The sequence below is a fragment of the Lissotriton helveticus genome, chromosome 7, assembly GCF_964261635.1.
Source record: "Lissotriton helveticus chromosome 7, aLisHel1.1, whole genome shotgun sequence".
Classification (NCBI taxonomy): domain Eukaryota; kingdom Metazoa; phylum Chordata; class Amphibia; order Caudata; family Salamandridae; genus Lissotriton; species Lissotriton helveticus.
In genome coordinates, this window is record NC_136068.1 from 1,731,192,057 (window position 1) to 1,731,210,144 (window position 18,088).

At 40.2% G+C, this 18,088-nt stretch overlaps 1 protein-coding gene across 1 annotated transcript in view; it reads left to right on the forward strand.

The window, feature by feature from the left end:
* Positions 1–18,088, forward strand: part of LOC144769667 (uncharacterized) — a 759,350-nt gene that overhangs the window by 44,675 nt on the left and 696,587 nt on the right. Inside the window, exons 4-5 of the mRNA XM_078653842.1 lie at positions 4,547–4,870; positions 6,004–6,318. Coding sequence (XP_078509968.1) covers positions 4,547–4,870; positions 6,004–6,318 — 639 coding nt within the window. The remainder of the gene's footprint in view (positions 1–4,546; positions 4,871–6,003; positions 6,319–18,088) is intronic.

Here is an 18,088-nt window from a genome sequence, read left to right on the forward strand (position 1 = left end):
TTTTCCACTACCAAATAATATTTGTTTGCATTTTGCATCGATTGACTAACCATTACATTTTCCCTTCTGTATTTTTCTTACATTTCAATAAACCGTAATTGTTTGTACTTTGACCCTTGTCTCATGTATATTTTCATATGTTGAGTTTCCTATGTAATTTCTCTGCCTTTAAATTAATTTTATGTTTAGGGCTCTCATTTTTTAGGACTCATACATAGCCCTGATTCATCAATCAGCCCTTTTAAAGTAAAGAGCGCAACAGCCGTGGTGCTTCTGTAAATGGGCATACCATGTACCCACTGGGACAGTGCAACCTATTATATTTAATTTGTAGCCCACTGTGCAGCTAAAGTCTTGATCCTGACCTTGGACAACAAGTTATTGAAAGGTAAGTAAGTAAAGGTTTATTATGCATAGTTAATTAAAACCATTGCAATACATGTTACAAAAATTCATAAGACGTCATTATTTAAAACCATTAAAATAAAAATAAAATTGGAAATACATTACTATTTGCACCAAAGATAGCTCAATATGGCTGCTCAAAACACACTTTTTACATAGAGGGGTGAGCAGTTCTGATCCCCGTGTTAGGTTGCTCCCGTCCTTGCTCGTGGGTAATCTATTTTTGCTGCTAGTGTTTTGCTTTCGGCAAGGGTGACCCTCTGGTGCTAGAAGAACATGTGCAGTGAATTCATCCTTGCGTACTCTTGACCGTCTGCTTGTCGGCCTGAGTCTATGGTATTGACCCCAGATTTTAGCAGTCTTGGCATTCTTTGCTTGGCCGTTTCGAGAAATTTGACATATCTGCTGTTTAGTTTGGTGTTTATTGGGTTCAAGCAGGCGAGCACCGCTTGCCTTCTGGTACTGATCCCTTTTTGCTTGAATTGATCTTTAACCTCTTCAGCGCAGCGCGAATTTTCGCGACGTGCTGAAGGTTCTATTGAGCGGGTGGGGCCATGACTGAGTGGTTCCGTCATTAGCACAGCTCAACCGGCGCTCATGACGGAACCACTCCGTCATGAGCACCGAAGGGGTTAAGAAGCAGTTGGCGTGCTTGTTGTAGTTCTACACATAAACAGGTAACGTCATTCTTTGAGTTGCATAGCATGCAAGCTTTATTTCCGTCTTTCCTAAGCCATGGCGTAGGTGCTCTGTGCTTGTCAGAATCCCTAGTCTGTATTTTAAGAACTTTATTTTTCTGGCTTTTTGGTAGCCCTGGTTAAAATATATTTGTGGTGTTAGAGATTTTTAAGAATTGAGGGACATCCGTGCATGCGATCTTTTAGAGAATAGTGCCTTATCCTCCAGTAAGGAGAGTGATTTAACATTTTTCCAGACTAATTTCTTAACAGTGCTGTGCCCAAGTTGTGTGTCCCAGAGCGCTGAGAGTTTGGTAGCTTCCAAGGCTGCCTGCAAGTAAGTTATTGCATGAGAAGCATCTCTGCCTTGTATGTCCTGCCATAGCAGAGAGTTTAATGTATCTGTAGTGGCGGTTCTAAGTTGTGCCAGCAAATGATGTATGCCCCGTATCTGGCTAAATCTTGCTTTTGCAGGCTGAACTCCAGTCTTATTTGAGCCGGGGAGGTGTAAAGCGGAAGCTTTGACCTGTATGCTATCCAAGTCTTTGGAGTCTCTTCCCCGCATAGCCTCGCTGCCATAGTTAATCGAGGGAAGCAACTTCGCCTGGATTACTTTCAAGAAGGGGGTCAGAGTCGGACCCAACAATTGTGTTGCTAGGTTTTTCATCATCAAAGCAATCAGTGCTCCTCTCCTTCTTATTTCCTGAAGGTAGATGGATTTCTGGGGCATCCCCAGTACCCCCATCTCTCCCTCAGAAAAGTGACCCTCAGACCGCACTGATTATGTGGCACACAATCAGTGTGCCCCCCCATAAGTGTCTGCAACCCTTTCTGTATTATCAAAGTGCCTTGTGGGGAAAAGAACTGGTGCACACACCCATTTTTGCCCGGTGACACTTTTCATATTATGGCTCCTAGTCCACATTAATCCTTTGTGTGTGTCCCTTATGATTATAGAGTGGTTTGGAGAACCTCATAACCCAGAGAAGGACATAATCCTACATGTGCATCATTTATATTTTCCCTTACAGCATGGTGCAGATTTCGAGTTTAGATTGGGTATTAATCTAATAGGTATCTTCATGTTTGTTTTAGTGAGGCAGTGTATGGCATATCAACAAGCAGAGGGGAGCAAGATTGGGACCTACTCAAGAAGAGGTTCAAATTTAGATCCAGGTTGGAGGCAACCCTCCAAGCAGGTTGCAAACCAGGAATAGGCTTGGACCTTGCAGAGGTAGCGGGATTAGTTTCATGGGCATCAAAGTTGTTTTTTTGTCAGAAACCTTTTGAATAGTAAGTTTCTAAGAATTTTGAACATTATAAGGAAGAGGCTACCGCCCACCTCAAAGAATATTCAGACCTTTTGTCAGGGTGAACTCTTGCAGTCACTAACTTAACCTGAGCTCAACCCCATGATAGTTATGGGATAGAGCAGACACGCTTGACTTGGGTCACTTTGTAAATTATTTATGCAGCACCAAACAGTAGTAAAGAAAAAATGAAAAACAATAAAATAAACAAACCAAATTAGAAAAATAGATTAAAATGTAATATGATACTCAAATTACAAAATCTTAAGGGGAACCAGAGATATGAATTTTTAAAGTAGAGATTGTCGAAGAAAAAGTGAAGCAAACATGTTAGTCAATGGTTGTGGTAGGGACCAAGGTGCAATTTCAGGCAGACCTCGACTGATCCTGAGTCAGATACACCTAGTGGACTACACCTGGTGAACTACTGGATGTCAGAAAGTTTGACAAAGACCGACTGGTTCGAAGGAACAGTTTTTAAAAGTTTCCAAACTTTCTTTTAGACAGCCAAGGGAGTACACTTCTAATGCCCCCAGAACCTAAGGAGATGCAGTTTGAGACTCACCGGGTGTCCGATAGAGGCCAATAGCAGGGTTCATTCCAGGTACAGTTGTCACTAGTCAGCTGGGTACATCCAGGAAAAGGCCTCTTGTAGCTGCTTGTTGTCTTCTAATAGCCATACAGAAAGTGAGGAAACAGACCCTTGCAGTTCAAAAGCAGTGTCCTTCAACAAACAGACTGGGTATATACAAGAATTGGCATTCTGTTCTCTCCCTTTCAAAAGTGTCCCAAGTGTTACATGTGGGTGAACATGATGAAGTATGCTTTTTACATCTGTCCTAATTGCCTAAAAAGAGTACAATGAACTTGTAAGAAAAGAAATGCAGTTATATGAAAAAGTATCTAAAAGGTTTTGTGATATATATAGATTTTTTTTTTAAATAAATAAAATTTGATAAATACAAACCTATAAACACGTGTTATTAGCATATCTTGAAGGACATGTAACATTGATGTGAACTAAGATACAATGTATAACATTTGAAAGCCACAAGGGAAATTTGTTATTTGCCATGTTTGCTTTGCAAATGTAGTGGATGGCACAATAAGAGCTGCTGTTCACTAGTTGCATTTAACGTGTAGGCCCTGTGTACCTCTTTGTACACCATATACCAGGGACATTTAGTCAAGTTAAATATACCAGTTTGGAATAGGCCAATTCAACCATGTTTAAACCACTAGTTATCATGGGTAAAGTGCACAGAGAGCCTGATTAAGATGTCAGTCGGGAAGCCTCCAACCGACAGTCGGATTCCCCTTGACAGTGTCAGAACCCATCGTAATCGGTTGGAAACAATTCCGGCCGACTGATTACGATGCAGGGGAACTGTTTGGTTATTCCAAATTGGTTCTGACCAGCATTTGGAGAACCCTAGTCAGACGAAACCGATTCGTACAGCTCTACAGACAGTGTTTCTGACCGCCCAATTACGATGTCAGATTCCAGCAGCCTTTCCGACTTGGCCTGTCCAACACAAAAAGGAAATCAGAAACTGACTTCGGGGGCCCCTAGCAGGCCCCCATTCATCCTGAGTCCTCCGGTTTGGGGTTGAGGGGGTACCCAAGGACCGCCCTGTAAAAACACGGTGAGAAGAAGGTGGGGGAGCAGATCATAGCTGTCAGAGAGTTCCAAATTTGTGAGACACAGATAGAGAAGTCACTGAAAATGTGTCCTTTTTTTAACTTTGCAAATGTCAGAGAAGTCAGGGACGTTTGTGATGTGAGTACTACAAATGTACCTCTTCTTTAGGAGTGAATTCCCAGTATACAAATTTTATGACAGCAGTTCTACAATGGCCTTTCAACATGGTTTACACTCAAGATGTCTCCTGGCATGCCAGCAAGAACAGTTTCTAGGAATAAAACATATACGGGGTGACAAAGCTTAAATTGGGTGGACTTCCCTCTGCTGGTGTTACAAATGTACCTCCTGAGCCACATGAGTGGCTGGAAGGTTCTGCTACTGCTTTCTTAACCTTCTGATCTCATTTAATGTCTTACTCTTCTTGCATGCCACACTTTCTCTTTACATTCCATTCCATTTATTTTTCCATTTGTTTTGTTTGTAACCATAGCATGTTTCTGTTTCCACAGCGTTTAACATCATCAACATTTTCGCCCCCAGCACGCTGATCCGCTTGAAAGATTATGTGATCTCCATACCGATCGCATACACTTTCACCACTCTGATCCCAACCATCATCTGGAGATTAAACTCAACCACTCTGGTGAGTTGGGTGGTCAACTCTACAAATCCACAAATCAATGACCTCTACAAAGACCGATTAAAGATATTCTACCCAGGCTTTATCAATATTTCCAGCGCTGTGTTGACAGATAGTGGCAACTACACAGTAACAGTGAAAGGACCACTTGATCAGATTCTGTCAGAAGCAACAATCCAAGTGAATATTCTGGGTAAGTTCTGAGCATAGCTGATTTTCAGCCAAAATAGTCTTAAAAGCTTCATGCAACAAAACTGTCCATCCAAGAGGGTTGAAAAAGTAATTTGATAGGGCCAGCAAGGAGAGAGAGTAGCTACTCTGATAAGTCTACTTGTAGGGGTAGGTTTACCATGCTTGACTTTAATTTTAAAATATATATTTTTTCAAGTACTTGAATAATACATACTAATATTATTACCCACATCAATGGTTTGGTCGCTCAATCAGGACATTCTAGATGTACAGATTTCCCCATGTGCCTGGTCGGTCCCCAAGTCTAAATCCCTAGCCACAACATCCTGTCCTTGCAGTTCCCTACTCAGCCGTAATTGGGGCAGAGTTGACCTTCCGTCGCTCAGTCTTTCCCTTGCAACCACGACCCCTCCACTTATTGGAGAGGCTGGCCTCCCCGTGCCGGTGGATGTACAGGCTGAGAACATTCACAATTGGCTAATTGCTAATCCGTCCCTAAGCGCCAAGAAGCCCCTAGTGATCATGCGCTCTATAAATTTCTTTTTCATTTCATTTCAATGGTATCTATTTTATCAAACTCAGAACAGTGAGTCAGCCATACCTAGATTAAAGGGTGTGGTCAGCAGGTACCCAGGCAGGAACTCTCTCCAACATGCTGTGTCTAATGTCACCAATCTCATGTATTTTATATACCTATTGCACTATGTCTATGTGAAGCTTTGTGTAATAAGCTGTTGGCACTTAATGTTGCTCTTCGAAAACACATGTATTTGACCAGTTCTCTGAGGACAGGGCAAGGTTTTCAATGTTCACAGTCATTAGGTGGTGAATATTTCCTTCTTGGTTCTTTTGTTTGATATTCAGACTAACTTATGTCACTGCTCCTATTGCCTTCACTCCCAAGGTCTTCTAAGTGACGTGCACACATGGGTGAGTAGAATAAACAGGATCTTTTACCGTATTTTTGCATACAAGTTTGACTGCTCCCTTATCTGTTACTCCCTCTTTGTTTTATAATTGCAAAAAACATATATCAATGTTTCTTATACTTTGCTCTTTCATATAACTGTCCTCCTCTCTGAGCCCTTGACTCAACTGTGCAAACCTACAATACTTTGTTTTCTATAATTACAGACAAAGTCACCATATTTTCCCCTACTGTTGTCGAAACTACAGTGGGTGGCTTGATTTCCCTGCCCATTACTTACACTCCACCCTTGTTGACACCTGTCATCACTTGGACCCAGGGCAATATAACAGCTGTCACATGGGACAAAGAAAATGACTTTCTGCAGATTGATGACTCCTACAAAGGACGACTAGAAGTCTATGGTGCTGGGTCCATTAACATTTCCAATGCTGGAGTCTTGGATTCAGGCATCTATACTGTGAGCGTGGAAGGAGTGGATTCAGGTCCAGTGACAAGAAGCATCAATGTCACTGTTAAAGGCAAGTTAGCGTCTACTTATTTACTCTCAATTAAGATAACCTGTTCAGCCGCGGTAACAAAGCAAGTTGTCTATTATTACAATATGGCAGGCCATCTGTGGTGGTGTTTGGTTACCCCCTGGAGGCGTCAGGTTTTTTTTATGAACTAAATGCATTTATAAATATTTCAACCCAATCGACATACAATACCAATTTCTAACAATAATGTTTATATCTAATGATGGTATTCATATGATTAGCAATTTTATTGAGCCCATCGTGCTGGCATTTTCGTGTATGTTGTTCAGGTGTAGCCATGTACTTTGTAAATGAAGAAAAAGAAAATAATTATAACAATTGCTCCAGCCCGCCAGGAAAATGCCCAGTTGAAAAAACAGGCAGTCCAGGGCAGGGTGTGTGTCTATGTCTCTTGGGTCCTATCCTGTTCCTTATTAATTTTTGGGTTTGGCCATTCTCCGTATGTGTGTGTGTTGTGTTTCTATCTTCATATCAAATGTGGATAGTACTGATTAGATATATGTTTCTTTCTAAGGTCTCTTTTTCTTCACAGTGTAATGTGTGCTTTTACTCATAGCCCATCTTGTCAGCAATGTTGGGGCTTTTGCTGATCGCCGGGACATAGCTATGGTACTTTTTCCAAGCAATAATGCTAGAGATAAGAATACATTTCTTTGGTTTAGGAGTTGTTGTGACAGAATATTGAGGACAAAAGTATTATGTGACAAGAATGCACAAAGGCATGGATAGATTTACTATTCTTAACTCTACTACTATGCACCTCGAAAATACATTTATATATGTATATATGTGATTATTGGAATCCATGTGTCATTAATGACACTATTATAAAATGGCTATTTTATAGTAATATATGCGCTTTTCATTGAATGTATATACGTTCTAAGATGGCTGCTGTTTTATCGAAAAATATGTAGTCCGTTTTTACTTTCCATCACATCCTGACAAGTATTTAGTGTTTGTATGTCCTCGCTTCTCTCATAACTTGACAAAGCCCTACGTCGAAACACGTCGTTGCTGTCTGTTCCGCCGTGAATAAACTGGTTGGAACAACCCCCTGCGAGTGCTGCTTTCCTTTGTGGATTTCATTATCCAGGATTGTGTGTTTGAACATTGTGTAACGGGTACACCCCCGTTGTGGCGTGCACCCGCCCACGAGTGCAACCGGCTGGTGTTTGGAAGTTTGTGATATTAGTTTCCGGATGCACCGAGTCTGTCTAAGGACTTCCGCATTGCCTTTAACAGGAGGAGTTGCCGGGTGAATTTCATTCCAATATCGGGCACTTATTCTCTGCTGGTAAGGCGTGGTGAGCGCAACTTTAGAAATATCTTTTTTGCGCATTTGACATTGACTCAGAGCGAAGGGGGAATACGGCAAGCTTGATTTCTGGTAGTTGCGGCTGCGCTACCATTAACCATGTTTTGTGAGGCGGAGAGAAGAGAGGCCGAACAAGGGATGTTCAAGAACAAGAAAAAATCTAATGGAACTCAAAAAGCAGGCACTAGTCAGGCCAGTGGGGGCGGTATCTCCATGAATACCAAATTAAATACACTAGAACGTCTTTATGAGCGTGAAATTAGAAAGTGGTGGGAGGCCACATCACTACAAAACTATATAGACGTTGACCGCGTCCCCAGGGGATTAAGAATATACACTATCCCCGCGTACGAAAATCCGGACCCAGAGTTGCTGGATGCTTGGGCGGAGCACACAGCAGCATCCTGCAAAGAAAGTTTAAGGATATTAGTACGCTTTGCCTGGAGTGATAGGGAGAAGGCCTTGACACAAATCAAAGAATTGGAAGATGAATTACTAAAGGAGGAAGACCAGGCTACTCTTGGAGAAAAACGTGAACAAATTAAAAAACGTCTTAAAAAATACGAACAAAAAATAAAACAGCGCAAGGAAGAAAAATTTGAGAGGGATGAGAACGATTATCAGATGGGAAGGGTGTTAACTTTTGCAAAAAAATACGATCATACAAGGAAACAACTGAAGCAAAAGATAAGTGCACCCGCCTCCGCAGAGGCTGTGACTTCCGAATCAGATGTCAACGCAGATGATGTGGTAAGCGATGATGGAAGCGTGGAAACTCCTTCTTTTCACAAAGAGTTCCAAGTCATGCGCAACCAACAATTAGAGGGAGGCAGGGGCAAACCCCCGGACAATGCAGGAGTAAGAGGAAGACGAGGCGCGGCGGCGGTGGGAAGAAATCCATTAGGTTCCCCACCTGTCACACGGAGCAAGAAGAACTTCTATCGGAAGAAGACATAAGTGAGCACCCTGCAGACAAAGATAATCTGTCCGTTATTAATTTAACAAATAAAGCGTTGAGTGAAGAAGAGAATTCCATCCTCAAATTGGGCTTATCCTTCTGCCCACGAAAAAACTTTGACTTTGCACAAACCAGAATTGACGTTTTTAAATTCACGAGAAAATTTAAACTGCATAAATTCTTCAAACTCAAGTCTCAGAGTGCTAATTCCATGCCTTCAGCGGATAATGAAGGAGATGGTTTGAGATGCCGGGATTTGGGTGGCTTACGTGCCATTGAAGGTTTACATCAGGAAATTAACAGAGGTGAAGATGGGAATATTACTAACACCCAAACATTGACGCATCTGGCTATACAACAGAAAAGTGGGGGCAGTATGTTCAAACCGGCCTCTACATTTATGCCTGTCATGGGCTCAGATGCTATAGACACTTTTTCAGATGCAGTTTTGATGGACCTTTCAAGACTTAGAAAATCAAAGTCATATGCATTCTCTGGTGAGAACTTCACCAAACAACAACAGAATGCATTACAGACTTTATGTAAAAACTCTGATCTGGTGTATAAACCCTCCGATAAGGGAGGCAACATTGTCCTCCTCACCACTGCCCAATACGAAACTGAGGCTCTTCGTTTACTAGGAGATGTCAACACCTACAGACCTGTGGACAACAAAGTGTACAACCAAAGCGTGGTAGATTACCATGATATGATATCCAGATGGTATAAAGTCAATATGCTCAATACCGATGAATATCTGTACTTACGTTGTCTTAGCCCTGTAATTCCAACATTCTACTACCTTCCTAAGGTTCACAAAGACTTACACAATCCTCCAGGTAGGCCTATTGTGGCCTCGAATGGAAGTCTTACTGAGAATCTTTCGATTTATGTTGACTCCTTCCTTTTACCTTTGGTTATGTCTCTGCCTTCCTATCTGCAAGATACCAAACATTTTTTGTCCATTATTGATTCAGTCATTTGGAAGGACACATATTGCATGTTGGTTCTCGACATCGCCAGTCTATACACCTGTATAGCTCATGGCGATGGTCTCAGAGCTATGGCCAATTTCTTGGAGAAACGTCCTGTTTGTTTCTACGAGCATAACAAAATGCTGATGGAATTCATGAATTTTAGCTTGAATAATAACATCTTTCTTTTCAGCAATCAGTTGTATAAGCAAACGTCTGGAGTAGCTATGGGAGCTTGCTCTGCTCCAAGCTTTGCCAATTTGTTTGTAGGCCATTGGGAAGAACAGGCACCTTGGTGCCACAATGAGGAATGGGCCAACATGACTATACAATGGCATCGTTATATAGACGATTTGTTTATTATCTTAAATTGCACGTTGGAAACTGCTAATGAGTTTGTTGAGGTACTTAATGACAATGACAAAAATTTGAAGTTCTCAGGTGAGATCAGCAAAACTACTGTCAATTACCTTGACCTTACAGTGTATGTTGACAAGGATGGCTCTTTGCAGACTAAATTGTTCAGAAAAAAGACTGCTGGAAATTCCACTCTTTACGCGACCAGTAGTCATCCACGCCAATTAATTGAAAGTATCCCTTACGGAGAACTTTTAAGGTTGAGGCGTAATAATTCCCATGATGCTGATTTTGAAAAGGCGGCGGCTGCCAGCCTTCAAAGATTCAAAAGAAGAGGATATAAAAATGGGGTTCTGACACGGGCTTTGGAGAGAGTTAAAAAGATTAAGCGAAAAGATTTGTTACAGCCCAAACATACTAAATCATCAAAAAATGGGGCATTTCGTCTCATTACTACTTTCTCGCGTAATGCTGGTCAGATCAAGAAAATCTTGAAAAAGAATTGGAACATTCTTTTATCAGATAATGTCATCAAAGCTGACCTGCCGACCAATCCGTTGGTCACCTACAGGAAGGCTAAATCCCTTAAGGATCATTTAGTCTCCAGCCATTACTCTCCTCCTGCAATTACCCCTAAAATGCCTGTTCTCAGTGGCTTTTATCCCTGTGGTCGGTGCAAGGCCTGCAAGTTCAGTAAGCGGATGCTTACCTTTAAGATACCAGGTCTGGCCACACCGAAAAAGATTTTGAAATTTTTGACTTGCTCTACCCCTTTTGCGATTTACTGCCTCACCTGCCTGTGTGGTTTAAAATATATTGGCAGTACCACCAACGCTGTAAAACTGAGAATATTAGAGCACATGCGTGCTATTGCCAAAAAGGATGATGCTTACCCTGTGGCAAGGCATTTCGAGAAGATGCACAATAGCAACAGGGATCTGTTGTCGTACATCTGTCTCGATAGTGTACCAGTTAGCATTAGAGGAGGGGACCGCCTTTTGAAGCTCAGACGCCTGGAATCCAGGTACATAATTGACCTACAGACCAAGATTCCGAGGGGTTTGAATATGCATGAAGAGCTATCAGTGCATTTGGGATAGGTTTTGTGTTTATTCACATTAGAGCAATGAGTCTGTGTGTATTTTAATGGTGACCGTCATGTTCGATTATATGTCTGTGCCTTCCTTCCATATGATGACTTATTGGATTCATCGAATCCGCAACTGTGACTGTTTTCTTTAACTTTGAACATTTGAATATATTATTTGGCTAATTGATGTTTTTTGCAGAGATGGCATTGGACTTGTTGATCTTGTAGGCAATGCACCCATGAATTGCCCATTTGTGGGCAATATTTTTTGTAAAATTAAGGGAGTGTTCATGCTTATTTTTACGCTATTTTGCTTGTAATAATTGTGATTTCACAGAGGTTTAGCATGGTTTTGACAAAGATTTACTCTCTATGGGGTGTTATTTTACATCAGCCTTCATCGGTACTCAGGATGTTAGAAGGATCACTTTTTGCCCATTCAGGGCTATATAATATGTGATTATTGGAATCCATGTGTCATTAATGACACTATTATAAAATGGCTATTTTATAGTAATATATGCGCTTTTCTTTGAATGTATATACGTTCTAAGATGGCTGCTGTTTTATCGAAAAATATGTAGTCCGTTTTTACTTTCCATCACATCCTGACAAGTATTTAGTGTTTGTATGTCCTCGCTTCTCTCATAACTTGACAAAGCCCTACGGCGAAACGCGTCGTTGCTGTCTGTTCCGCCGTGAATAAACTGGTTGGAACAACCCCCTGCGAGTGCTGCTTTCCTTTGTGGATTTCATTATCCAGGATTGTGTGTTTGAACATTGTGTAACGGGTACACCCCCGTTGTGGCGTGCACCCGCCCACGAGTGCAACCGGCTGGTGTTTGGAAGTTTGTGATATATATATATACATATACATATATATATACATATATATATATATATATATATATATAAATATATATATATATATATATATATATATATATATATATATATATATATATATATATATATATATATATATATATATATATATATACATATTACCTACTGGCGGTCGCCAGTAGGTAGTTATAGTTAGGACCTAGTTTCCATAGGAAATCCACAACATTCTATTGAGAATAACTTTGGCGCCGGTGGACAAATCTTTGCGAATTTCTCAAAGAAGATGGCCTGCTCCGCTCCGCTCCTTCCCTGAAAGTTTGGGGGGGATTCGTCAAGTGGGGGCTGAGATAAAAGGGGGGTCCCAAAACGTGTTTTCCCCATGTTATTTTCCATAGGACGTTTAGACACGGCTACAGCTCGAACGGCTGAATGGATTTATAAGAAATTTGGTAGAAAGGTAGAGTCCGGCTCGCAGACTACGCTTTTCTTTGAATGGTGTAAATCTGTTCAGTAGTTGCTGAGAAAATTAACTTTGAAAAAATATATATTGGGCTACATTGGGCTATATATATGTTAGAGCCCAAATGTAGGCCAATGTAGCCCAATGTAGCCCAATGTAGCCCAAAGATGGCCACCAGAGACAAAAAGAAACCAAATGTAGCCCAAATATCAGCCAGATGTAGCCCAACTATAGCCCAATGACAGAATGTCCCAGAGTGATCTAAAGAACAACTAGAACGCTAACAGTCTTACTTATGACAAAAGTATGGCACACCTGAAGTCATCTTGATTGGAATAAAGTGTTAACACTTAAAACATTTAATTTGCAAAGGAACAAAATGAGGGGGTTAATTTTGCCATAGAAAATATGATTAGTGCTGAAGAAAGAAAAATTAGGGCACATTTTGAGTGACTTCTCAAATCCTCTTATATTTCATTAAAGAAATTCTGATATGCAGTCTCCCAAGATGGCCACCAGAGACAAAAGAGCCCAAATGTAGCCCAAATATCAGCCAGATGTAGCCCAACTATAGCCCAATGACAGTAGTTAGGACCTAGTTTCCATAGGAAATCCGCAACATTCTATTGAGAATAACTTTGGCGCCGGTGGACGAATCTTTGCGAATTTCTCAAAGAAGATGACCTGCTCCGCTCCGCTCCTTCCCTGAAAGTTTGGGGGGGATTTGTCAAGTGGGGGCTGAGATAAAAGGGGGGTCCCAAAACATGTTTTCCCCATGTTATTTTCCATAGGGCGTTTAGACACTGCTACAGCTCGAACGGCTGAATGGATTTATAAGAAATTTTGTAAAAAGGTAGAGTCCGGCTCGCAGATTACGCTTTTCTTTGAATGGTGTAAATCTGTTCAGTAGTTGCTGAGAAAATTAACTTTGAAAAAATATATATTGGGCTACATTGGGCTATATATATGTTAGAGCCCAAATGTAGCCCAATGTAGCCCAATGTAGCCCAAAGATGGCCACCAGAGACAAAAAAAAACAAATGTAGCCAAAATATCAGCCAGATGTAGCCCAACTATAGCCCAATGACAGAATGTCCCAGAGTGTTCTAAAGAACAACTAGAGCACTAACAGTCTTACTTATGACAAAAGTATGGCACACCTGAAGTCATCTTGATTGGAATAAAGTGTTAACACTTAAAACATTTAATTTGCAAAAGAACAAAATGAGGGGGTTCATTTTGCCATAGAAATTATGATTAGTGCTGAAGAAAGAAAAATTAGGGCACATTTTGAGTGACTTCTCAAATCCTCTTATATTTCATTAAAAAAAATCTGATATGCAGTCTTCCAAGATGGCCACCAGAGACAAAAGAGCCCAAATGTAGCCCAAATATCAGCCAGATGTAGCCCAACTATAGCCCAATGACAGAATGTCCCAGAGTGTTCTAAAGAACAACTAGAACGCTAACAGTCTTACTTATGACAAAGGTATGGCACACCTGAAGTCATCTTGATTGGAATAAAGTGGTAACACTTAATACATTTAATTTGAAAAGGAACAAAATGAGGGGTTTCATTTTGTCATAGAAATTTTATATATATATATATATATTCACTGAAAAAACCATAGGTTTTAAACACGTTATAGTTAGGAAGTAGCATTTAAAAAACCTATGAAATTCACTGAAAAAACCATAGGTTTTACACACGTTATAGTTAGGAAATAGCATTTACAAAACCTATGAAATTCACTGAAAAAACCATAGGTTTGACACCAGTTATAGGTAGCTGGAAATTTTACTCGCATAAAACCAATGAAATTCCCACGTTATAGTTAGTTGGACTTACTATAACTTGCGCGTGCAATGCACTGCTGATGACGTCACATATTACATCACTCATGACATGGTCAGTGACATCAGTCATGACATCAATGATGACACCATCCTTGTGACAGAGTGACAGACCTCTTTTCACTGTAATGTATCCCTTGAAACACATATTCAAAAATAGAAACTAAAATTTTCAAAAAAATGGAGATACCCATACCAGTTACAACAACCAATTCAATAATTCCACCATCTATATACACATCCACTCATTGATCAACAGTTCTATATAGTCACTCGTACATATACTCACTCATGATATGTAGTGATACACCTATACATCCTGTTACACACCGACAGTCCTCCAAAAGATATTCTCACACATATTCACATATGCAAATAAACTATTGAACATCCATTTATTTGCATATACAGCTATATACACACAACCACCTTACTTCTATGGAAACTTACACATACTTACTCTCTTAAACAATCACTTATAGAAACACATACTTATCTAAACAGGAACTCTTACAATCTCTTTCTCTCACATATACTCACTTATATACATCAATATTCACATATATTAGATAAAAACATATGTAGTTACTGATAAAGACACTAGTGAGAGTCATTCACTCACTAACACACACATATACACACTCTTCCACCCATACAGTCCTGCACATATGCTGTCTTCAAAACACATACAAAGAGAGAGTCAGTCATTCATGCATATATGTGTTAAGTAATACCACCACCAAACCATACAAACACTCATACTGATACTAACAAAAACATCTAATAACCCATATACATACACATGTAGCTACTCACCAACCCATGCAACCACTTATACACAAAGTGAAACACTAATACATATATTTAAATATTTAAACATTACTCTCTAATATATGTATTCACTAAGATACACTTAATAAACCAGTTAACCAATCAATTTTTTTTTTAAACATCCAAGTAATCACTTATTTAAACATTTATTCTTCCATCAACTTTTACATATACATATATAACACATATGTATTTTTTAAAAAGACACACATTCACTGGATAGTGTCATCAGTGATGTCATGACTGATGTCACTGACCATGTCATGAGTGATGTAATATGTGACGTCATCAGCAGTGCATTGCACACGCAAGTTATAGTGAGTCCAACTAACTATAACGTGGGAATTTCATTGGTTTTATGCGAGTAAAATTTCCAGCTACCTATAACTGGTGTCAAACCTATGGTTTTTTCCGTGAATATATATATATATATATATATATATATATATATATATATATATATACATATATATATATATATATATATATATACATATATATTACCTACTGGCGGTCGCCAGTAGGTATATATAGTTAGGATTTTTTCTCTATGGGATTTTTGAAAATTCTATGTCTAATAACTTTGGCGTTTGTGGACGGAATTGGCTGAAATTTTCAGAAAAATGGCAAATTTTGTTTCTGAGCAGCTCCTGAAAATTTTGGGGGGGTTCGTCAAGGGGGGGCCGAGAAAAAAGGGGGGTCCCAAAACGCGTTTTTCCCATGTTAATTTCCATAGGGCGGTTGGCCTCACTTTTAGCCCGAACGGCTGAATGGATTTGCACGAAACTTGGCAAAATTGTAGGGACTGGTAGCCCGATGTGCCTTTTGTAGGTCTCAATATATGTGCTCCAGTGGATTTTGAGAAATTAACGTTTAAAAAAAGATATATATCTCTAACAGCGGACCGGGCAGCGTCCCAGGACGCGTACTTTTCGCGCAACGGAGCTTTGTGAAGCGAAGCTGATTGGTTCTCCGGCGTCTGTCAACATTCCAAACAGTCCGTAGCGGCCGCCATCTTGTCTCTCGGTAGGATCGAGAGACAAGAGGAGGCCAAAGCGAAGGGGCAAATGACCATAAGGGGGAATAGTAGATCCTCGCTGACCCCCTACGTTTGATGTGGAGGTTTTAAAAGGGCCCCGCGGGGCAAAAAAAAATAAAATAATAATAATCGAACGGCTGAATGGATTTGCACGAAACTTGGCAAAATTGTAGGGACTGGTAGCCCGATGTGCCTTTGCTAGGTCTCAATATATGTGCTCCAGTGGATTTTGAGAAATTAACGTTCAAAAAAAGATATATATCTGTAACAGCGCTCCGCTTCGCGTACTTTTCGCGTTACGGAGGTTTGCGAAGCTGATTGGTTTTTCGGCGTCTGTAAACATTCCAAACAGTCCGTAGCGGCTGCCATCTTGTCTCTCGGTAGGATCGAGAGACAAGAGGAGGCCAAAGCGAAGGGGCAAATGACCATAAGGGGGCATAGTAGATCGTCCCTGACCCCCTAGGTTTGATGTGGAGGCTTTGAAAGGGTCTCGCAGGGCAAAAAAAAATATACAGTTTTTTTAGTTTTTTTGCGTGGAGTGCGCCCGGTTCGCGAACCGGGAAGCGTTCTGGGGAGTGTACTTTCTTGAAAATTAGTGAAAAAAGTTAGAGTAAAATAATAATTGTGAGTGATCAGATGTAGGGTAGCTCTGAGAAGAGCTTTTGGGTTTATGGTACATTTAGGTACTTATAAGTAGGTACCAATGCACAGTCTTAAATTCAGAGTGAAAACTCTGTTGCCCTCATCTGAGAAGTGACCTCCATCTCCTCTGTAGATATCTTGCATGTAGTAACGCAAGTTATTGTTGTACAGGGAGCCCATTCCATGGTCTCTCATGTAAGCTGAAACAGATTTGTTTACATGCTTCCTCGATTTCTTAATTTGTGGACAAAATTGGTTCGACCACCTCCATTTCTGTCTTTGGCATATATTTGAATATACCAAGGCAGTCTGAGGAAAAAGTGCCATCAATTGCTCGAAGGTGTCCTTTAAAAGCATTTCCAGACCTACCCCAGTCAAAGTGCCCAAATCATTACCTCCACAGTGCACAATTAACAGGTCAGGTTTTGGCAAATGCATAAAGGTTTTCACCAATGGTATCAATTGGTGACATTTTAATCCTCTGTGGCCAAACCACTTAATTTCCACATCTTGTAAATTGAGGTTAGGTAAATTCCTGTTTTCAGCGTACCTTTGAGCCCAATAGATGTAACTATGTCCAACAATCCAGACAGAAAACATGGTGAGAGAAGGTTCTGCTGCAGTCAGATGAAGTGTGGCAATGAAATGGCAGTTGAAAAAATGAGAGTGTAAAATGAAAAAAACTGAGGAGTTTCTGTGTTAATGAAGCAGTAAGAGTGATTGGTGGATTTTGATTGCTGAAAACAGAAAGTTAGTGTGCATGGATGAGTTCGTTGAAAGATGTATTTTGAGTGGCGAAGAAAAAATCATTAAATGAAAGAATGCTCTGGATATGCAGGTGCACTGAGAGTTCAGAGTTCAATTGCAACATTGTTGTGTGAGAGGTCTTGCAAGAGGTGGTTGCTATGCAGAAAAAGCAGAGAGGGGCCAGAGGGGGGAAGGGTTTTGCTTTGAAAAAAAGTGAGGGAAGAGTTTTGATTGGGTGACATGAGAGATATGTGTGAGGAATTACAGCATTTCTGTGCTTTTGATAGCTGCAGACTCTGGAGTGCATACCTTTTGCTCTGCTGAAGACAAATTGGTGTGTTTCTGAGACTGTTTTGAAACTCAAAGTATTTGCTAAGGTGAGAAAAGATTTCTTTAATTTAGATAGAAAATAGTGTGCTTTAAGGAGAAAATTATGAAGAAAGTTGTGTTTTTCAAATATTGCTTTGTCTCAAGTGTTTCACAAATAGATTTTGTTTCTTTGAGAAATTGTAATTGGAGAAAATGTGAAGTATTAGTACTGACAGGGCTTTTATGTGCATAGGAGCTGTGGAGTGTTTTCAAATTATGACTTGTAAATCGTTTTTGAGAAAAAGCAATGGTTTTAATATTGATGAG